Source organism: Papio anubis, chromosome 20, assembly GCF_008728515.1.
Source record: "Papio anubis isolate 15944 chromosome 20, Panubis1.0, whole genome shotgun sequence".
Classification (NCBI taxonomy): Eukaryota; Metazoa; Chordata; class Mammalia; order Primates; family Cercopithecidae; genus Papio; species Papio anubis.
In genome coordinates this window covers 35,507,117-35,530,350 of record NC_044995.1, presented here as the reverse complement: position 1 = coordinate 35,530,350, position 23,234 = coordinate 35,507,117, and the positions used below count along the sequence as shown (strand labels likewise).

At 50.7% G+C, this 23,234-nt stretch overlaps 1 protein-coding gene across 1 annotated transcript in view; it reads right to left on the bottom strand.

The window, feature by feature from the left end:
- MED26 (mediator complex subunit 26) overlaps positions 1-15,540 on the bottom strand; it is a 54,288-nt gene extending 38,748 nt beyond the window's left edge. The window contains exon 1 of the mRNA XM_009193795.3: positions 15,051-15,540. Within this exon, the coding sequence (XP_009192059.1) occupies positions 15,051-15,122 (72 nt within the window). The 5' untranslated portion in view covers positions 15,123-15,540. The remainder of the gene's footprint in view (positions 1-15,050) is intronic.
- Between the last annotated feature and the right edge of the window lie 7,694 nt (positions 15,541-23,234).

Here is a 23,234-nt window from a genome sequence, read left to right as displayed (position 1 = left end):
GTATCTGGCTGGGGAAGGGACAGGGGATCCCTCTGTACTCCACGACAACTCAGGCACAAACTCCCCCACTTCCGACGTGGAAAAAGACAGCAGAGTCCCCAGCTCTCTACCCAAGGTGCAGGCAAGGCACTTGATGGGCACTGTCCAGGTGGCACTGGCTTCACGTGCATTCCCCTCCCCTCTACAGTGGGCAGCAGTGTTATCTCTGGATGAAAGCAAAGGCTCTGAGGGCAGAAGGAGTCAGGCTCACAGCTGTGCAGTGCCAGCGACCTAAACTCGCTATGCTTCAGTTTCCTGAATTAGCCCATCTATAAAATGGATGATTCTTAGCACAGAGTGAGCACACAGTAAGAGTTGATGCTGTTGTTCTTGCAACCATTTCTATTATGACCCCAGGATAAAGTCCCTATAGTCCCTTATGAAGATTTACACCAAAGGATGTCAAGCCCTTGGTTTGTGAAGTGGGACAGGTAACCAGATTCAATAAGATCTATGCCCTGGGCTCGGTGACAGAATCATTGACGGAATTAAAATCCTCACTTCCCCCTTGCAACCGCATGGCCTCAGGAAGACAACATCCCAAACTCATCTGTCACAGGAAGACAGTACCAGCATCTTCATGATCAGGGCGACTAAATGGAGGCTAGGCATTATGCCAGGCTCTCAACACACCTCAAACCCCAGAGGACGGTATCAACAGGTGATGGCAATGCCAGCTCCATGTCACAGGTAAAAAGACTGATGCTTGGAGACATTAAGTGATCTGGTCCAAGGTCACCGAAGTAGAAACAGCTGAGAAGGACCCGAGGCCTTCCAGCTAAGGTCCAGAAGCTGTGCTAAGGGTAGTGTCTGGCCCGGTGCAGGGTCTCACGCCTGTAATTCCAGCACTCTGGGAGGCTGAAGCAGGCAGACCGCTTGAGCTCAGGAATTTGAGACCAGCCTGGGCAACATGGTGAAACCCCATCTCTACAAAAATTACAAAAAAGCAGCTAGGTGTGGTAGCATGTGCCTGTAGTCTCAACTACTCAGAAGGCTGAGGTAGGAAGATCACTTGAGCCGGTGACGTGGAGGTTGCAGTGAGCCGATTGTGCCACTGCACTCTAGCCTTGGTGACAGAGTGAGACCCCATTTCAAAATAAAATAAAAAGGTGGCGGAGTGGGTGGGGAGTGTCTGCCCAGGCCTGGCCCAAGGGAGGGAGGAGGGCCAGAGGTCCAACAGACCCCTCGAACCATGGGAGGAATCCAAAGGGCTGAAGGTTGGAGACAGCCAAGTAACCATCACAGGAGGGGGCTTCCTCCAGGGGTCTGGCCAAGTCCAGGCGCAGTCACCTCAACCCCAATACTCATGAGCTAAATGACTACCATGCTCAGGCCCCACTAAGTCTGAATTCTTACCCCAAAACCAACTGGGTCCTCCCAGGTTAGGCAATGCTACTTCTGTAACCTGAAGTCAGAAATGGACCCACATCCATTTGTAAACTGGTTACTGGCCCTAACAGAATGAATGGCTCACTAAATACCAGCAAGAAAACAACCAACCAGTCTTTGCCTTCAAGGGGAATGGGGGTGGGGGAAATGACAGGCACGTCAGACCGGTTACAGGAGGCGCTGCAGGAAAGATCAGACCAGGATGCCTGGAATAGTCAGAAGACAGGGCTGCTTATGGCGGCTCTGGACCCTGAGCCCAGAGAGGCAAGGAGGGAGAGAGGGCAGGTGATCAGGTGGGGTGCACAAAAAGGTCAGGAGCTGACTGATGAGCAGCTGAGCATGGCTGGAGCAGGAGAGGAATAAGGGCTACCTGACCCAGAGCCTGGGGCATAATGTGCTCAGATGATTCTTTCCTGACTCTCTCAGTTGCAAGTGAGGGAAAAGTCAGCTCAAATGGGTTTAATCAAGAAAGAAAACCATAGGCTCACTTAGCTTAAAAGTTTGGGGGCGGCTGGGCATGGTGCCTCACACCTGTCATCCATCCCAGCACTTTGGGATGCCAAGGTTGGTGGATTACCTGAGGTCAGGAGTTCGAGACCAGCCTGGCCAACATGGCAAAACCCCGTTTCTACTAAAAATACAAAATTAGCTGGGCGTGGTGGCAGGTGCCTGTAATCCCAGCTACTCGGGAGGCTGAAGCAGGAGAACTACTTGAACCCAGGAGGCAGAGGTTGCAGTGAGCTGAGACTGTGCCATTGCACTCCAGCCTGGGAGACAGAGCAAGACTCCAACTCCTGGGGAAAAAAAAAAAAAAAAGAAAAAAAGGTTAGGACAGGCTTTACTTCAGATCAGCCAAGCCACAAGGTCCTAGTCCTCTCTACTCCTCTGACCAGGTCTTACTCCTGGACAGGCTGCCTCCAGGCAGCAAACCTCAGCAGAAAACAGCTCACATCCTCTCCCATTTAAGTCTCCCCAAACTACTCCAGCAAAGTGCTACAACTTTCACAGGCTCTGACTGGGTCACAGGTCTGTCTCTGAACCAATCACTGCCCAGGAAGATGCAGTCCCATGACTGGCCAGTCGTACCTACGTTACTAACCATCCAATGGGCAGGGACTGGAGACAGGAAGGGGCAGCTCTCAGGAAAACGAGGATGCAGAGACCAGGAGGAAGGCAACGGGAGCTAGATGGGCTCTCTACCACCAAGCCTGTGTATTATTAGGTAGCATGCATGTGAGCACCCAGCATGCTTCATGCACAGGGCCATGTCCCATTCTTAAAAGCCTTCCTGGCCGGGCGCGGTGGCTCAAGCCTGTAATCCCAGCACTTTGGGAGGCCGAGACGGGCGGATCACGAGGTCAGGAGATCGAGACCATCCTGGCTAACAAGGTGAAACCCCATCTCTACTAAAAAATACAAAAAATAACTAGCTGGGCGAGGTGGCGGGCGCCTGTAGTCCCAGCTACTCGGGAGGCTGAGGCAGGAGAATGGCGTAAACCCGGGAGGCGGAGCTTGCAGGGAGGTGAGATCCGGCCACTGCATCCCAGCCTGGGCGACAGAGCGAGACTCCCTCTCAAAAAAAAAAAAGCCTTCCTATGCAGCATTTTTTACATCTTTCTGGAAAAACAAAGGCTGCAAACCTAACCTCGTGGAAGGCTGCAAGGTGAACGGCAGGGTCAATGGTTCCAACTCCACTCTGCTTAAGTCCTCCACCCAGGAGAAAGACTATCTTCTCTACTATATGCCACCTAAAGAGCTGAGACTCTATCCTGTCAGCAACACGACACCACCAGAGAAGTCAATCATCCCAATCTGTTTTCAGACATACAAAGGCAGGAGACTCACTGGGACACTGCTGCACTAGACCCTCTAAAGGTCCAGCTTGCAGGAAGGAGGACTCCAGGATGGCCCTAAGGTGGTCTACAGAGCAGTAGATCATGGCGCCACCAACAGACACAGCACAGCATGACAAGAGCAGAGGTGAAGAAGGTGTATCCACTTTGGAGTGGGCTGTCTAGACATCCAGGCACAGGAGACAGCGCTGGAGAGCAAGTGTCCAGGTGCCAAGGAAGCCGTGGCTCTGAGACAACCTGGGGAAAGTCTTAAGGGCCAAAGACCATGAGCAGAGCTACACAAAGCCAAAACACCTGGGGGGAGCAGGAACCAATGGAAGGGGTTGGGGAGAGAAAAAAAGAGACCAACGCAGCAAGGGGCAAGGGAACCAGGGAGGCACACATCCCCCCACTGTTAGGCCTTGTCATTCATTCCAAGTGCCCATGGTGAGCACAGAGAACAGCATCCTAAGGAGAAGACAACCTGGCATGACAAACACAACAGGTATCCTTGTGCCCAAGGACAGCTCATCTTCCTAAACAGATGATGCCACTTCCTATTTCCCAACTTGTGGGAGCCCACCACCTGACCAGATAGGAAACCATGTCCGCAGTGCTCTCAACACAGAAGAATCATCACCAGGGTGATGAGGAGGTGCCCACTTGGTCACACCCCTAACTCCTCATTGTGCAGACAGCATGTCCAGAGAGGCAATGCACAAGTCTTCCGCATACTATCCAGCACAAATACCACCTGCCAACTACACCAGAATACCTAACATGCTCCCTCCCCACTCCAGGCCAGGGTTTTCACCATTTTCCTTCAGGTACACAGGGCTGTAGCAGCCTGGGAGCACATGCTGCTTCCGTCTGCATAAAAGACCCTGCTCCTTCTGGAAAAACTTCCCTGACTTCCTGTGGGCACTGACACTTTTTACAAGGCCCTCCCATGCCACCCTAAGCCAAGCCGGAGTGTGTCTCCTGAAGTTTCCAGAACTGGAAACTAGAAAGTAACTCCTCTCTACGACAGGTCAAACTCAGGAGCTGCTGCCTTTCCCAACACATGAAGCAGCCCATCCACAAGACTTGCGGACACACAGACGGACACACATACAGAGAGACACATATACACACGTAGACATAGTGCCGAGGACCAGAAACAGAAAAGATTCCCTCTCCTTTCTCTCCACTCCAATTTCAATCCCAAACAGCATTTATTTAAGCTCAGCTCAGTGTTTAGAGGGAAAAAGCTGGGCAGCAAATGCAGAAGGAGCTCACAGGAGGGCAGTGCTGAAGCTCTCCTGGGAGAAGACAGGCTCCCCACTCAGGGGCCCCCAAGTTCAGGCACTTGCTTGCCCACCAACCATCAAGGTGAGAAATGAAATGCTTGAGAAACTCCCTTAAGGCAGAAGTGAAGGTGGAATACCCATTCACAAACCTTTCCCTCACAAGGCCCGGCGTGGTGGCTCAGGCCTGTAATCCCAGCACTTCGGGAGGCCGAGGTGGGCGGATCACGAGGTCCGGAGATCGAGACCAACCTGGCTAACACGGTGAAACCCCGTCTCTACTAAAAATACAAAAAAATTGGCCGGGCTTGGTGGCGGGCGCCTGTAGTCCCAGCTACTCAGGAGGCTGAGGCAGGAGAATGGCGTGAACCCGGGAGGCAGAGCTTGCAGTGAGGCGAGATCCCGCCACTGCATTCCAGCGGGGGCGGTGGGGGGACACAGAGTGAGACTCCATCTCAAACAAAAAAAAAAAAAAAAAAACCTTTCCCTCACAGACGAGCCTGAGACTTACTTAACATGTAGCCCACTTTCGTCACTGCCAGGCAAAAAGGGGAGCAGACACCAACTTCAGGGGCTTATTGAGAGCCCCCCAGAAACACAAGGTGGGGTTGGGGAAATGGAGGCTGCAAAAGAAAGATCACTTGAGTCCACCCCTCTCCGTTAACCGAAGGGGAAGAAGCGAGGCCAGGAAACACAGGTACAAGTTTCCGGTTAGCCGGGGGAAGAACAGATGAGAGGAAACAGGCAGGACAATCAGACCCAACAGATCTCCCAGCCTCTGCCCAGGGTCCACAAGTTCAGAGAAGCTACAGGAGAGGCCACAGCTCTTGCCTGGGTCACAGCACAGTTTCCTCATGACCGCAGGAGGCCTGGGGGGGTTCAGATCACCTGGACTGCACCACCTCCCCCAGCATGGGCTCCATTCCAGGCAGTGACTGAAGCACCAGGAGACACTGTCAAGATAGGGAGGAAAAAAACAGCACCATGCAAGACTCTCTCCAGCCCAGGACGGGATCTGAAGCTGCAGCTGGCCAGCACCTGCACTAGGACAGTGTGACAGCGAGGTCCCCAAGGGTGACTACAGGCAAATGCAATCTGCGGTTCAACCAGAACGAGAAGGTACTTACAACTCCACGCAGTGACCTCACACCAGCCAAACCACCTTGTTGCTACTCTGGACCTTACACTTCAGTTACTCCCATTTTTGCCTTCTGGAGCCAAGGCCCAACTATGTGACGGTCACCTCAGGAGAGGTGATGACATCAGTGCATATCCACGGACACTGGATCCACTACTCTTCTCCCGTTAACAGGACCTTGATGTCTCCCGGGAACATCCCCTCTATTGTGGGACTGTTTGGGTGGAACTCACACCAGATTCAGGGGTAAACCAATCAACTAATTCTATCAAACTTCTGATTCAATCAAAGCTCAGAAAAGGCATTAGGAAACGTTTGGTGGGGATTCCGGCAGAGTCGGGAGTTCGGTGAGGGAAAATCCTGAAACTGCTGGGACGGAGAGGAAGACACCCTACTGTGTGAAGGCAACACTACAAAAGAGGGAGAGAGAAAAACCAGGTCCTCACCTGACCGCAGACTTGCCTTTGGGCCTGCGTGACCGTCAGCCCCTTTGTGTCTAAGCTCCTGCCACCAGTACAGCACTAACCTCCCTCTAGGGCTGGACAGGCCACAGAATTAGTATAGGAAGTAAAGACAGGTGCTGTGCAGGCAACCAGTTAAGTGAACACAGAAGGAAACAATGTGAACCAATGACCACACAAAAGGATAAAGCTGTTCTTATTTTATACCCCTTCACATCAGTATTATGGGTCTCCCACTGACAGCACTGAAAAGCCAGCTTGAGGACTGCTTGCCTAGGAACCATGCAAGATGCACCTGGGAGGTGAATGGAGTTGGCAGCATCTATAAAGGGTTCTAGAGGGCCGGCCTGCAGAACAGGAGAGCTGTTAGCTACCATGGTAACTACCACATCACCCTGGTGGGAAAGAGGATGTGGCCACCTCTCCGCGCCTATCTCAAGCTGGGCCAGGAACCTGATGACTAGAAGGGGGGACATCAAAACAAGTCATCAAGGGGATAAGAAGAACCTAAACCCAGTGTGTGCAGGTGGCTGCCCAGAGAGCCAATGTGACCAGGAGTGTGGGTGGGAAACAGAAGAGTGCACTGCCGTGCTGAAGGCACAAGCAGGCAGTGGGGCCGCCAGGGCCTGGGAGTGCTGCCAGCCCACTGGGCTCTCGGTGTGGGCCACGGGTCACACGCACCTGAGTCCTCCCAGTAACTCGCCACTGCTGATGCCTGCACCACAGAACCCCCCACCAGAGTCAAGGCCGGCCACAGCCAACACCCTACAAAACCATGCTGTGCACCCAGCACACCAGTACCCGAGTCTCCACAGCAGCCACGAGGCTGACCCCCCACAGGGTGTGGCCTGGACAAAGCAGCACCCCACTTTCTGGCCATAACAAATGAAAATCTGGGGGGATGTGTGTCCAGGAACGCCATATGTTTTGTCACATGACCAAAAAACGCCAAAGGATCACTGGGGACCCAGCCTTCACAGATGAAGTGACATTTGAACAGTGTCTAGGGAACACAGACAGGCAGAAATCTAAGATCAAGTGCCACCTTCTCTATTAGAGTGAAAAATACCAGATGAGAAAGAAAGAGGAAAACACACCTTACACCCCTCCTCAGCCAGTTCCAGAGAAAGCACAGAGCATTTCAGGGACCACTGTCCTCCCAGTCTGGCATAAAAGCAGCGCACAGATGAATCCAGCATAAAGAGCTGGACCCAGGCAAGAAAGGGGAGTGCCTGCACAGCACGTGCCCACTGGCCTCTCACAGATGACATGGAAGACAGCCAGCAGGTGGGTGTGTTCCAACCCCAGCCTCATCCCACCTAGCCTTCTTCCAGCTGTGTCCGCTGAACCTCAGTTTCCTCACCAGCACCTGCCTCCTGTTTAATCTACACCTGCTATGAAGATTAAATGTGTTTTGAATGCAGGTGAAGTGCTGAAAACTGGTGGCACCTAGGACCTGCTCAGTAACGCTGACAGCCATTCCCAAAACTGGCCCTGTTCACAGTAAGAGCACCAAGCATTTGGGCACCCACGTGCTGTGGCAGTTCGAGATACTAAGGGAGCAACTCCTGCTCTCCTACTTGGGCACTTCACAATCACATGGAAAATGTAACCAACAAGACCTGTTATCAGCAGGAATACACAGTGTTAAAACGATGAACGGTTCCCGAGAGAGATGGTCTTGGATTAAACCAGGCAAGGTTTCAGAAAAGGCAGGCAGCAGGGATGACAGGAGGTTCCCAACTGGAGGCAGCACAAAGGTCAAATTCCAGGTGTCACACACAGGTAAGGCCTGCTCTCAGAGTTACACTGATGCTGTTTTGACGACAAGACAGAACTTCACTTCGAAGTACAACTGGATTAGGAGTAGGTTCTGGCCTCGAATTTTCTTTAAAACAGTTACTCAAAGCACACCTGTTGTTATGTGAAGGTTCCAGAAGGTTTCTGATGACAAAAATGAACCCTCATACTCAAAAAGGTTTGGAGCCACTAGGCTAGAGGAATTTAAAGGGGGAAAAGTTGTAGGAACTGGGAAGGAATGGAATTAAAAATGTAACATTTGAAAACACTTCATGTTTGCAAGGGTATACCTTAGAAGACGCAACGCAGTTCAGCTTCCACGCCTGGCACCACTAATGTGGGAAGCGGAAGACTCTCATGGTTAAGCCCTCTGACATCAGAACCACCCAGTGATAGATTCAGACCCAAGGCTTCTGGTTCCCCTGTCTGCAATACCAGACAAATCGGTGAATCTCTCCTAGTCCCTAAAATGAAGATGAAGCACCTACCCTAGAAGTAATTCAAAGAAGCAATGAGACGCTCCACACAGTAGCGTCTGGCACTGTGTAAGTGCTCAGTAAACAGAGGCTGTTCATCTTGCAGCCTCTGCTGCCCAACAGAGACTACTGCTGGCACACAGGAGACTGAGCCTAACTCTGCATGCAGGGGAAACCTGATGAGTCCCCTGAGGATTTCCAAGATTTATTTTCCTGCAGTGGATGAACCCAGGAAACTTTGCTGCAGTCCCAGTAACATCCAAAGGCCTTTAACCCCAATTGCCTGGCAATCCTTGGGATATGAGTTCCCAGAGGGCAGCTGGTACTTCACCTGACATGACCCATCTCCTTTTGAATAGGCTCCATAGAGAATCGCAACCTCCCGGTACTTGGCTGGTCACAGAATCCAACGGCCTATACACAGAATCCAAGGGCCTGGGCATGTCCACATAGCCACCTCACAGTGCCCCCAGACTGTGTTAAGCTCTGACAATAATCCACCGCTCCCCTAAGCACATCACAGAACTCTCACCTTCCCTACCCCTAGGCTTGCCTCCAAAAGCCACACAGAGCAAATCTAATGCAGAGGGTACAACAACACCCCAAATGCTGAAAATCAGTGCCACGTACAGGCTACCCCAAGACCCTTTCCGTTTTCTCAAGCCCAGACACCCCGACCATACCCATAGACACAGCTCGACATCTGCCTGTGCCCCATCCCACGGCACAGAGGGAAAACTGTGCAATAATTTGCCGACTATTCCTTCCAGCTCTGTTCCACTCATGCCAGAGACAACGCAAGAAAAGCCTGCCTGCCTGACTACAGAACTTATTCTGAAAAACTGGATGACAGAATATACTTAAGAAAGCCATCTCATATTCTTAAGAATTCTCAACTGTTTTCAAATAAGGCACGGGGAGAACTGTTCCATTTGGACTTGAGACCTGCAGCACCATCAGGCCATCCAACTGCCGAGCCCACATGCCATGGCACCCCCCACCCAGCTCATTCATGACCATGCTCTATCTGCCCTCCTCCCTGTGAGGCGCCAGGCCCCTTTGGCACAGGAGCTGGGCATCTTCAGGTCTGTATCCTCTACACTCAGCACACGAGCACTTGCTGATCAGTTAGTGACTGAAACGTAACTGCAGTGCCTCCCAAGGCATGGAATCCATTCAGAGAAGACCTTTAAATAGAGCATGCAGAATTATCGGTGTGTCTTTCTCACTCAGGAAATGCTTCCCGGTTCAGGGAATCCCTATGGCAAATCCACACCCTGCTCTGAGAGTGAAAAGCAGCTGTTTTGGAAGGTGCTCCCAGCATGGGTGCTAGTGAGACCACACTGGAATGAAATGCGCTGCCTCTCCTGTACTCACTGGGCCACAAACTCGGCCACCCATTCTGACAACCAGCTACCGGTCCCCAAAGGGACCAGGCAGACGCGGGACAGTCTACCACTAGAAATACAAAGGAAAAGCACAACGTGCAGTGACAAAGCACCCAGTTTCCAGAAGGAGATGATAGTGGGGGAGTGGCCAGGGGACCCCTCCCACTGGAGTCACCTGGAGTCAGTCTGGTTAAACTGGAGCTCAGTCTGAGAAGATGTTCGCAGACCCCAAAATCAAGAAAAGGCAAGCCCAAGTGTCCTCCCTCACCTAAGAGAGCTTGGCGCCCTTAAGGTACATGTCCTATCTTACACAGTTGCCCAGGGGCTGACGTGACCATGGTGCCTTTTTACATCTGTATGCAGGACAAAGCCATTGCCACACACTGGTCTTGGACAGTCCTCCAGGGCTTGGGGACCTCCAACCAGGACAGCACAGTCTGAGGACCACACAGAAACCTCAGTGAGGACAGACTGTAAAGTCCACTTTCTCCTGAGGGACAGAATGAGTCAAAGACAAGGACATACACCTGTGTCACAGGTGACACTTGCTACCTTTCTGTTTCCCGAAGTCAGAGAACACCACGCTGCTCCTCTGCTGTGTCCTGGCCACAACAGACAAGAGTAAAGACAGAAGAGTCCCTGAATCTGGGCAATTGTGGAGCAGTGGGCATTTACATGTTTGGGTTTAGGGTCCCCTATTTTGGATAGGGTCAGAATCAAAAGTCCTTCATTTTGCAATTTATACTATTCTGCTTTTCTGCAGAATAAATGGCATTTTAAGTTAATATCAAAAGTGCTGTAATGTTGAAGTAGAGAGCAAACTGGTCACACAGACTCATGAAAAGTTCCACATTAGTTGCTAGTTGCCACACCGTGGTCTGGCCCAGGTTTCTGTCCGTGACAGAGACCTTAAGATGTTCACGGGACAGGCTGTCTCATATGATCACCCTGTTAGATCTAACATAGGTAGATCCAGCCCCAGGCTGTAATCTCACATAAACTCATAGGGGACGTTACAGGATCCCCACAAGTTTTCTTATCAGCTCAAAAACGCTGCCCCCTCGTGCCTCTTGTGGAGCCATCTCTCCATCTTTCAAGACAGCGTGGTGGTGTTCAGAGTTGGAAGGACTCTAAGGACTGTCACTTAATGACTCTGGGTAAGTCCCTAACTTTGGTTCTACCACCTCCCATTAAGTCAGTAAGAAACAAAAGCATTTTGTCCTCTGCTTGCCCCAGGAGACACCACTGAGCAGCACCTACTACCTGATGCTGCTGGCTTCTGCACCTGCAAAAGGGGAGACTGGCTCTCCCACTCACAAGGCTGTTGGGAGGAAGCAGAACTCTCTGACAGGGTGCCACACAAACTAACAAAGCATACACCTTGGTTTAGAATTTTGTTAGCTGAGAAACTTCAAACAATGTACCTTGCAAAGATATATTAAAAACAAAACAAAACAAAACAAAAAACCCTTCTAGAACAATTGACATTAGACTCTGCTGTCCCTTCCAGGATCTGAACTTAGATCTGGAAGGAGGTTTATGGGGTGCATACACCCGTTCCCAATCCCACCCTGTGGACAAGAAATCTGCAGGGAAGTCAAGGTAAGCAACATCCAACCTTCCAATTCTTAGGTGGGAAAATTATCTTTCTTGCTGGGTCTCTCTGCAGTGTGCCTTGGTCACCTCCCCCTTGGTCTCTGTTGCCTGAAGAGTTGTAAGAAAGCAAGCAGCTCCCAAGGACGTTTCCCACTCAGAGCCTGACAGCTGGAGGCACTGACACAAGCAGCCAGGGCTAGTTCAAGTCCCTCTTTGCTGCAGGACCTTCTCAGGCCTCTCCCTGCTCTGAACACAGGACATTCACCTGCAGTTAGCAAGCCCTGCCCTGTGCTGTTATTTTATTTGTCATGAGGATGCAGTACACCGTCTACTATCCATCAGACCTTTCCTCTAAAAGCTAAGTTTGTTAATCATCACTTAACATCCATATTCCTCACAGTTCTACTGAGTAGCGTCTCAAGTCACCTGTGACTCCTTCCCTCTCCAAAGTTCTGCATTAGAATATTCCACGACTGTACTTTTGGGCATAAAGCAGTTACAAAGGCTTCCTAGTAAAATGGGGTTCACATGTAGCTCCTCAGGCACAGGTCCAAGATGGATGCTAGGGTTCAGTCAGTTTAAGCAGCAGATAGAAAGTGTGCCAAATGCTTCTGCTCTAGAGGGAGAAGACAAGACATGAAACATCCCAAGAAGCTTGTGTGCCACACAGGAAGATAAAGCTCGTACCTCCACAAAACAAAGAGTGTCCCAGGCAGATGGGAACCGAATCACCTGCTGAGGAGACTGCTCACTACGACTGCTGTGCGAGAGTAAGACACAGTCCTTCACTTTACCCACAATGCAGCGAGAGTAAGCTGGAACAATCATGCACACGCTGCGCTTCGGAGAGATTTTCAACACCCTGGGCTGAAAGGGTGCACGACGAAAAGAAAAGCTCCGACTGCTCTGAAAAACCGTTAGTAGCCTTTTGAAAAGGAGAGTAGAGGATTTACTTTATTACTGAATTGGCAGAAATTATTAACTCTGAGCCTGCTGCTATAGGAATTCAAATGCATACTCCAGGGGCTAAAAGAGCACAGAAACAACTTTCCTCCTAAGAATTCCTTTGTCAAGGAGATGGTTGGTAAACACGACTTCGTCACTTCCCTAACTTTCCAGATACTTTTGGATATTAGGTCAGTTCCTGACACTGATTTTGCAAGCAATAGCTAAGTTTGTTAACCATAATTGCATGCCCATAAAGGTAAGCATTACATGACACAATTCTCCGCCGCTTCTCTCAGAAGAGGTTTAATTTTAGTGTTGGCTCTTCAACACTGTCCCCGTTTTGTTTTTTTTTTTTTTTTTCCACGAGCATCTTAAATATGTGTCAACTAAATATCCAGTAGTGGAATTCATCATTGGGCAGGGCAGAGAGGAGAGACCGGCACACCGGCAGCACCTGTGCTGGAGCCACCTGCTCTCACCTGAGCCCACATTGATCCGAGAGAAACTGCAGACGCACTGACATGCCCAGCTCTCACCACCACCTCTGCCAGCAAACCCCGTCCACTGCAGCTCTGTTTCTGCATGGTGTTTGCTCAAAGCGAACGGTCCTGTCAAACGGCCCATAACAGCGCTCAGAGGATCAATCACAAAGGAGGCACTTTCCTCATTGCTCATAATCAAGAAGATAATTTCCCAAATCCATCCACCCCATGTTAGTAGGACTCTGCCCAAGATCATCACCAAAGTCCCTGAAAATAAGTGATATGAAATGCAAATTCCATGTCAGGTAACATAACCAGGGACCTATATAACATTTCTGCATGAGCTGAGACACACAAAACTAAGATTTGTTCCGTCCTCTTTTCTTCTGCCTCAAGGAACCGTTTTGATTAGAGCCTTACACAATACTGGAAACTGTGAGGTCACTGGAGTGACCTAATCTACAACACTGTGATCGCCTGTCAAAGTGCCGCCTGATCCCAAAGCTCTCTGAGGTGGCATTAAGGATCAGTGCTAATATCTCAGCAACCTCTCAGATTCTCCAGAAGGAAAGTGAGTGCGTGAAATTCAAAAAATTACCTTCTGGCTCCACAAAAGATGTACAAGTCACCAAGGCTATTTTTTTCATGTCACTAGTTTTATCCTCTAATATTTCAATCTTAAAATTGCAGTGGCACCAGTTACTGCAAAAAGGACATTCGAGAAGGTTTTATATAGCTTGTGCCCACTCCACCCCCGAAGTCGTAACAAAAATGTATAATATAACATTTGTTAAAGACAATTACCATCAAGTCAATGTTAATGGGACCTGAATACCAGGGATAAGAGAAGTACTTATATCACAGCAAAAACAGGGCCTTAGAAAAAAACTCATAACCCTTCAATCTTACCAAAAATTGTATAAGTCAACGTGAATTATTCCAAAAACATCATCAGAGTTAAGCATACTGCTAAGAGTAATCAGCCAAGCTCATGTAAAACTACAAGTAAAAACCCCTACGGTGAGAGAAACCTGAGTTACCTGGCCAAGCCAAAGATGATTTTTTTCTTCCATTCACAGCATATTAAAAAGTGATCTCAATGGCCACTTCCTGGGAAGCAGGGCCTCACTTCATACCTGGATGCTACTGCATCTTCCCACCGCCCTGCTCCTGCCGCGGGAAGTATGACCCCTACTGCCAAGAAACTCTTGGAGAAAATATGAGAATAGATCAGTCTTCCCACCCCCACCCCACCCCCGCAACAACACACATACACACACACAGATACACAGCCACATATACGGAGGGGGAAGGGGCGGTCCCTCCGCCAACAGTAGCCTCAGCAAAGAGGCACCCGAGGAAGCGACACCCTGGAGTTAACCCTGACAGTCTGGGTCAATAGCCACCAGGCTGAGACCCCCAGGTGAGGGAAAGAGCCTACTGAAACAGGGCTCTTGGGTAAACGGGAGAGAAAAGTCCTCTTTAATTCACTACCCAAAAAAATGGAGCTCTGGCTTGGTCAGAGACGCAATGGGTACTGAGGCCCAGAAAGGCAACAGAAAGGATCCCACCCTCCCCGAAATCATCTGTCGCTGGCAGCGACCCCAAGAGGGTTTTGGCGAAGGCGTGTCCAGTCACAGAAGGCAGACAGACTCTCCACGTACCCTGGGTACCCGGCCAGGGGCAAAACACACTGGGGGTTCTCTCCGAAGCCAGGAAGGTGCTGCCAGCCGGGAGGAGGGGGAAGGACTTCTCTCATAACCCAGAAGGCCAAGACATGGGAGACACAGGTTCCCCGAGTCATACCCCGGACACCAGTTGCTTCACAGCCCTTCTCCCTCCCCTCCCCCGCTCCGGGAGGGCTTCCCGGGGGTCTCAGGTCCCGGAGGGAGGGCGATGCAGGGCAGCTTCGTCCAGAGCAGTAAGGGTCATAGAGCTGGAGCAGAAAAGGGAGATAAACTCTACCCTTAGCCCCCCGTCTGCTTCCTCCGCCCAGGCCGCACGGAAGCCTCGGCCTCACGTACCAAGCGCTGCCGGGCTGCCCGACCTGCCCCCGGCCCGGGCCCGAGGATTGAGAAGCAGAGATGGCAGCGGCCCTCGAGGGGAGGTGGGCGCCAGACGGGTCCCCCGAAGCCCGGTGGGCGAGGGGGACAGGAGAGGGGGAGGGTCCCAGGCCCATGCGGCCTCCGTCCCAGCTCGCGCGGCGGGTACTTACGTTGCTCTGGGGGTCGATGGCCTGCAGCAGCCGGTCCCTGATCTGCTGCGGAGACGCCGGAGCCGCTGTCATTGCCTGGGCGAGGCGGGGGGTTGCGGCCGGGCCAGCGGGCGGGCGGGCTGAGGCGGGGGACGGGGGTCACTCACTCGCCGGCCTCCGGGAGCCGGAGCCGCATGTTCCCCGCGGCGCCGGAGGGTTAGGGGCGCGCGGGGTGGCGGAGAGGGGAGCCGGGGCCGGGTCTCGGTCCCGGGCCGCCGCCGCCACCGAAGGAGGAGGAGGAGCCGCCGGAGCCGCCGCCGCTTGCTGCCGCCGCCTCGAGAACCAAACTCCAGTGAGCTGCCCCCGCGCGGAGTACTCTGGGTAGTCCGCGCCGCACGCAGCGTCGGCGCCACGCTGAGGAGGTTGGGAGATGGGACGGGCGGAGACGCCAGGCATGGGCGGGGCTGCCCGTGCGCCACGCCCCGCGCCTCCGCGCACGCGCGCGCAGGCGCACTCACCCGCCTGTGCCGCCCCGCCCCGCCGCCCGGCCTAGACAGCCGTTGGGAGGAGGTTGGGCGGGGCAACGGTCGCTGCCTGGAGACCCCGCCCCCGCCCGGGTCGCGGGGCGGGGCTTTCTGACGGAAGCGCGCGCGCAAAGAGTCCTTGAACCCGGACGCTCGCGGCGGCTACCTCAGGGCAGGGAGGGCGGCGGGAAAATCCTTCCTCTAGGAGATCCTTCCCGGCGCTTGACTGGGGGATGAGAGTCGCAGGCTGAGCAGCTGCCGAAGTTTTTGTGAGGGCGAGGGAAGCAGACGTCCACGTTGTGATTCTGCGCACGGAAGGGTCATCGGAGGAGTCCAGGGGTGTCGCCGCGGCCGCCCCCGCCCCTTAGAGAGTGTGGGAATGGGTGTGGTGACGGGCGGGGGTCTGCATCGCCACGCGCGACCCCGATCGCGAAAACGTGAGGCAGCAAAGAAGCCGCCCCCGGTAGCTGGCAACGCTGGAAAGCCGGAGGTTGCAAATCTGCGTCTACGCCGCGGCTTCTCCACCTCGGCGCCACTGGCATTTGCGCGATATTGCTCTGTCGTCGGGGCGGGTCCCCTGATCTGTCGGAAGTTGAGCGGCATTTCTGGCCTCAGAAGCGCCCCCTCCCCCAGTCTGCAGTCATTGCCGCCGTCCCTTGTTGGGGCACAGTCCCCCCGCCCCCCTACCGGCAGAAAACCCCGTGATTGAAAGACCCTTCTACCCGCCTCTGCCTGGAGGTGCTGTAAAACTGAGATGCTCATTCTCTTAACCAAACACGTCACAGGAGGAAACGGAGGCCCAAGGTCACCTAGACTTCGGGGTTAAGCCCAGAACCGCAGGTGTCAAGTTTAAGGGCGCCCCTCCTCCCTCCACCCTACTTATTGCCTTCTGTAATTGCTCCCCTCTCTCTGGGAACTCTGTTGGAAATGCTGTTGTGAGACGGGGTGGAAAGGCAAGCTCGGCGGCCTCGGGAGAAATCTTTTTTCCCCCCACTGTTACAGGAAGACCTAGATTTAAAACAGGAGGAAGACGGCTGATGAGAACCACATGTGTGCCTTGGAGCTGCCTGGCACCTGTTCGTCTTGTATTTGTTGTGCTTCTGGGAAATATTTTCATTTGCAAAAACGGCTGCTTCTGCACGTGGCTATAGTTGCGTGCTTCTGCACATGTGAAAAGTTTTACATCCCCTTGGAGGAGAAAAGAAACACGGGCAAAACACTTGTCATTTACTGCTCCCAACCTCACCCCTCCCAGAATGTGGAGCATTGTGTATATGGTGTACATGGTCCAAGTTGGAAACTGGCCCATTCGGAGATAATTCTTTATCTCATTTCTGATAAGCAAAATAAACAAAGCCTTCCTCAGGCATATTCTGGTCTTGCCTTTCAATTTCTAACTCGGATGTACAGTATCTTTTTTTTTTTTTAAATAAAGGATTACATAGGAGACAATTTATTTTGCATGGGTCAAGTTATTTTAAGAAACATTTGGGCCGGAGTGGTGGCTCAAGCCTGTAATCCCTGCACTTTAGCAGGCTGAGGCGGGTGGATCACTTGAGCTCAGGAGTTCGAGACTAGCCTGGCCAACATGGTGAAACCCCATCTCTACAAAAAATACAAAAATTAGCTGGGCGTGGTGGCGCGCACCTGTAATCTCGGCTACTAGAGGGGGCTGAGGCAGGAGAATTGCTTGAACCCGGGAGGCAGAGGTTGCAGTGAGCCAAGATTGCACCACTGCACTCTGGCCTGGGCAACAGACTCTGTCTCAAATGAACAAAAACAAACAAAATGTGGGGCCAGCCATGGTGGCTTATGCCTGGTAGCTCATGCCTGTAATCCCAGCACTTTGGGAGGCCGAGGTGGGCAGATCACTTGCGGTCAGGAGTTCAAGACCTGCGTGGCCAGAATGGTGAAACCTCTTCTCTAGCAAAAAATCAAAAATTAGCCGGGCACGGTGGCACCTGTAATCCCAGCTACTTGGAAGGCTGAGGCAAAAGAATTGTTTGAACCCAGGAGGCAGAGGCTTCAGTGAGCTGAGATCATGCCACTGTACTCCAACCTGGGTGACAGAGCAAGACTGTCTTGAAAAATAAACATTTGGAAAGTACTCAACTTACCTGTTTTTTAAAAACTAAGAAGCATTGACATGACTGAGTTCCTCAAGGGCACTGGCTCTTTTTGGTATCCCCAGTAGATAGAAAAATAATATTTGTGGAGTAAGTCAATGAAAGTTTCATCAAATACACGGTAGTGTTACACACACCCCCAGACATATGAATGCATTTCAGTTTCTACAGATCTGGTACACCATGGGTTTCAACAGCTATTTCCAGAATGAATGAAATACTTCATAAAATATAATACTATATATACCAGGATACACAAAACACACACGGATATTTAGTTTTATTCCACATTTAATATATGTAAAAGGGTGCTTTTGTAAATGCAAAGATTGAATCAGATAACCACTGAATAGCAGTCTTGAAAACATTAGCAAGTTCTCTTAGGTCCAGGGTGGATACTGCAGTTCACTTAGCCAACTTTCTGCATTGAGACATCCTTGCCAGGAATCCTGTCAGTTATGCAAAGATGCGGCACAAGATAACTACTCTTGCTGTGATGGTTCGTCCTCAATGACAGGTCCCTTATAGTATTTAGGTACAACAAGGTCTTTTGTGCTTGGAATGCCCTTGAAAAAGCTGCCTCACCTGTTAGTGAGGGGAACCCCAAAGAGAAAGGGAGAGGAAGGGCTGGGTGCAGTGGCTCACACCTATAATCCCAGCACTTTGGGAGGCCGAGGTGGGCGGATCATTTGAGGTGAGGAGTTAAGAGACCAGCCTGGCAAACATGGTGAAACCCCACCTCTACTAAGAATACAAAAATTAGCTGGGCGTGATGGTGGGCGCTTGTATTCTCAGCTACTTGGGAGGCAGAGGCAGAATTGCTTGAACCCAGGAGGCGGAGGTTGCAGTGAGCCAAGAGCACACCACCTCACTCCAGCCTGGGTGACAGAGTGAGATTCCATCTCAAAAATAAAATAAAATAAAATAAATAGTAGAAAGGGAGAGGAAGTAGCTTAGAGTCCATGATTTGCTCTTGCCACGGGAAGAGGCAAAGAAGTTAGTGTCAGGAGGTCAAGTGCAGAGTATCTTCAGTCCAGCTGGATGGTAAGGGAGTAGGAGGATGTTTCTCCCTGGACTCACTGCTGTGGCCTATGCAGGAACGGGATACTCAAGAGCACTGCAGAGGAAGCCTTGACCAGGCAGGTTCACACAGCTCTACAGGACCAGTCTTCCACAGTGACACCTTGTGATAGCCAGGAGCAACAGCAGGAATGCGCTCATCACAATGATAGAAGCAAGCCCCTGATAGGCCATTTAAAGCACAGGGTTACTAAACTTACCCTAATGAGGGATGTGAGGGCTCCAGGGATTAACAGAAAAAGCCAGTGTGACAAAAACAACCACCCCACTTCAACCCCTATGTTTGCTTTGGGTTTAACAGGCTGGCAGAATCTTTTTTTTTTTTGAGACAGAGTCTCACTCTGTTGCCAGGCTGGAGTGCAGTGGTGTGATCTTGGCTCACTGCAGTCTCCGCCTTTTGGGTTCAAGCGATTCTCCCTCCTCAGCCTCCCACGTAGTTATGACTATAGGCGCATGCCACCACACCTAGCTAATTTTTACATTTTTAGTAGAGACGGGGTTTCACCATGTTGGCCAGGATGGTCTCGAACTCCTGATCTCGTGATCTGCCTGCCTTGGCCTCCCAAAGTGCTGGGATTACAGGCGTGAGCCACCGCGCCCGGCTGCTGGTGGAAATTTTTAAAACCCTTTCTCAAATATGAACTCATTCAACCGTATCAGTAATCTCAGAAGTACCTAGAGATGAGTTTCACAGTTCTGCTTGGCTTTGCACTAAGTCTTGTTTACTCTAAAAGTGAAACCAATTTAAATTGGCTTTGACTAACCTTGACGTGTCAAAGGTAGCTAGAAGAACTCAATTTTTTAGTCACATCTTCGGACGGGGATACACAAAGGATACCTGCTCCTGAGAATCCAGTTTTGAAGCCAAGCCCTGGAATTGGTTGGGGGGGATTCGTGAACACAATAATTGCGCTGTACAAACACAACACAGCTGGGACGCCAAGGAAGGAAAAAAGTCATTAACTGCGAGCATTTCTTTTTTTTTTTTTGAGGCAGAGTCTCACTTTGTTGTCCAGGCTGGAGTGAAGTGGTGCCATCTGGGCTCACCTCTACCTCTTCGGTTCAAGTGATTATCGTGCCTCAGCCTCCTGAGTAGTTGGAATTACAGGTGCGCACCACCAAGCCCAGCTAATTTTTGTATTTTTAGTAGAGATGTGGTTTCGTCATGTTGGTCAGGCTGGTCTGGAACTCCTGACTTCAGGTGATCCACCCGCCTCAGCCTCCCGAAGTGCTGGGATTACAGGCACGAGCCAACATGCCTGGCCAACTGGGAGCACTTCAATAAGTTCATACCCTCTGATCCTGTGGGTGTGAGCATACTGAAATTCACAACTTCTAGAAATTTATCTGAAGGAGGCAATCAGATGTAGACAAATATGTATGTACAAGGAAGTTCACTGAAGCACTATTTGTAAGAGTGAAAGATTGGAAGCAATGTAAGCCTAGCAATAGGGGAGTACGTAAATAAATTGTGATCAATTCCCCACAATGGGAAGGTTATGAATTAGAAGGCTCCACAGGGAGCTTTGTGGGGGCTACAACAAATCTAAGCCACAATGTGAGTGGTGACCTCACTGGTGTATGTACATGTAGAAATTCACCAAGCTGGCCAGGTGCGGTGGCTCATGCTTGTAATCCCAGCACTTTGGGAGGCAGAAGCGGGTGGATCACCTGAGGTCAGGAGTTCGAGACCAGCCTGGCCAATATGATGAAACCCTGTCTCTACTAAAAATACAAAAATTAGTTAGGCAGGTGGCATGCGCCTATAATCCCAGCTGCTCGGGAGGCTGAGGCAAAAGAATCACTTGAACCCACAAGACGGAGGTTGCAGTGAGCTGAGATGGCACCATTACACTCCAGCCTGGACAACAGAGACTCTGTCTCAAAAGAAAAAAAAAAAAATTCACCAAGCTGTACACTGCTATAAACTTCCAAAGTAAATTGTGTGCACGTGTGTGTGCATGTGTGTGTGATGTTGTCACTAAGAAAACCTGTATTAGGTTGGGCACAGTGGCTCACGCCTGCAGTCCTAACTAGTGGGAGGCTGAGATGGTTGAACCCAGGAGTTTGAGGCTGCAGTGAGCTACAACTGCGCCACTACACTCTGGCCTGGGTGACAGAGCAAGATCCCGTCTCTTACAGCAAAAATAAACCCACTAATTGATGGAGAAACGCTCCCAATAAATAATAAAATGCAGCATATAAACTATATACATTGTGATCTTAATTATACTTTTATTAAAATATACATACTTATGCACAGAGTGCATAGAAAAACTACTGGAAAGGAACCAAAATATTGACAGCAGTTCTGATAGATAGAATGACAGATGATGTTTATTTTCTTTTTACACTTTTTTCCTAGATTAGTTCCGCATTTCCCGGCATTCACGTGTTGTTTCCCAGCCATCCTGTCAAGTGCTGGGATTGTTCTGATCTCTGGGAGCCTCCAGGGCTGACTCCAGTATGGCTAATCTAAAGTGAGCTTGTAATCTCCAAAATCCTGATGGTGGCTTTTCTATTAGACAGATTAATAGATTCAGATCTAAGTCCCAACAGTTTGTGTTTTCCTTACTGTCCCAGTTTTATCATTATTCTTAGTACTAAACAGAGTGACAACGGGGAGTGCCATTTGTTGAGGACCTACGATGTGTCAGGGTCCATGCTGGGGACTTCACATGAGGACTTCATGAAGCCCCCTTGGACACTCAGGTCCTCGTGTCATCCCCAATTCCCGCCTGCCGCTGACTCTGGGGTGAACCTGCAACTCACTGTGGCTAAGAGAATGCAGTGGAAACCACATTCTACCCAGTCTGGGCTAAAGCTTTAAGGAGGCCTGGAAGTTACCACACAACCCAGCAATTCTACTCCTAGGAATCTCCCCCAAGAAAACTGAAAACATGGCTGCATGCAGTGGCTCACGCCTGTAATCCCAGCACTTTGAAAGGCTAAGATGGGCGAATCACTTGAGCTCAGGAGTTTGAGACCAGCGTAGCCAATATGGCAAAACCCTGTCTGTACTAAAAATACAAAAAATTATGGAGGTATGGTGGGGGGCACCTGTAGTCTCAGCTATTTGGGAGGCTGAGGTAGGAGAACCTCTTGAATCCGGGAGGTAGAGGTTGCAGTAAGCCGAGATCACGCCACTGCACTCCAGCCTGGGTAACAGAGTGAGACTGTCTAAAAAAATAAAAATAAAAAAAAATGGGCAAGAAAACTGAAAACATATACTCACAGAAAGAAATGTACAGGTAAATGTCCATAGCAGCATTCCTCATAATAGCCACAAAGTGCAGACAACCTGCCCCACCTGGGTTCCTAGCCAGCCTTCTTTCTCACCATTCTTGAGTGGGTCTTCTCATACCTGTCCCACTGGGCACCCAAGCATGCAACCAAGTGACATGGTCTTTGTGCCTCAAAGGAATAACCCAGGCAAAGTCATGTGGCTGGATTTGGGGCTGGCTAAAGAGTCTGGCCCGTGGCCGGGCATGGTGGTTCATGCCTGTAATCCTAGCACTTTGGGAGGCTGAGGCAGGTGGATCACTTGAGGCTAGGAGTTCGAGACCAGCCTGGCCAACATGGCGAAACCTCATCCCTACTATTAAAAAAAAAAAAAAAATTAGGCACGGTGGTGCATGCCTATAATCCCAGCTACTCAGGAGGCTGAGGCAGGAGAATCACTCGAACCTGGGAGGCGGACGTTGCAGTGAGCTGACAAGACGGTATGGCACTCCAGCCTGGGTGACAGAGTGAGACCCCATCTCAAAAAGAAAAAAAAAAAAAAAGTCCAGCCCAGAGCTCAGGGTTCCCAGACTCTGAATCAAATCAAGCATAAGCCATTTCCCCAAAGAGCAGACAGGAGAGAAGGACCAAGGTGCTGATGTCCAAAGCCAAGTAGGAGGGTGGACCTGACAGAAACAACAACAAACTCACCCTAGCCAATGGAGCTTCCCAGAAACAAAGGTGCAGAGTTGTACCCCAACATAGAAGGCAACATCAAGAGAGTAGCTGGGTGCAGTGGCTCACGCCCGTAATCCTAGCACTGTAGGGAGGCTGAGGCGGGCGGATCACTTGAGGTCAGGAGTTTGAGACCAGCCTGGCCACCATGGTGAAATCCCATCTCTAGGAGAACAAAAAAATTAGCTGGGCGTAGTGGCAACCGCCTGTAATCCCAACTACTCGGGAGGCTGAGGCGGAAGAATTGCTTAAACCTAGGAGGCAGAGATTACAATGGGCCGAGATTGTACCACTGCAATCCAGCAAGACCCTATCTCAAAAAAAAAAAAATTTTTTTATATATATATATATTTACAATTTGACCCTGTGTTAGCAGAGTACTTGCCCCTGCTCCCCTAAATGTCCCCATCCTAATCCCCAGAACCTGTAAATATATCATGGCAAGAGATAACTAAGGGTGCAGGTGAAATTAACATAACTCATCAACTGACTGCTGGATTCTCCTGGTGGCCCCAGTG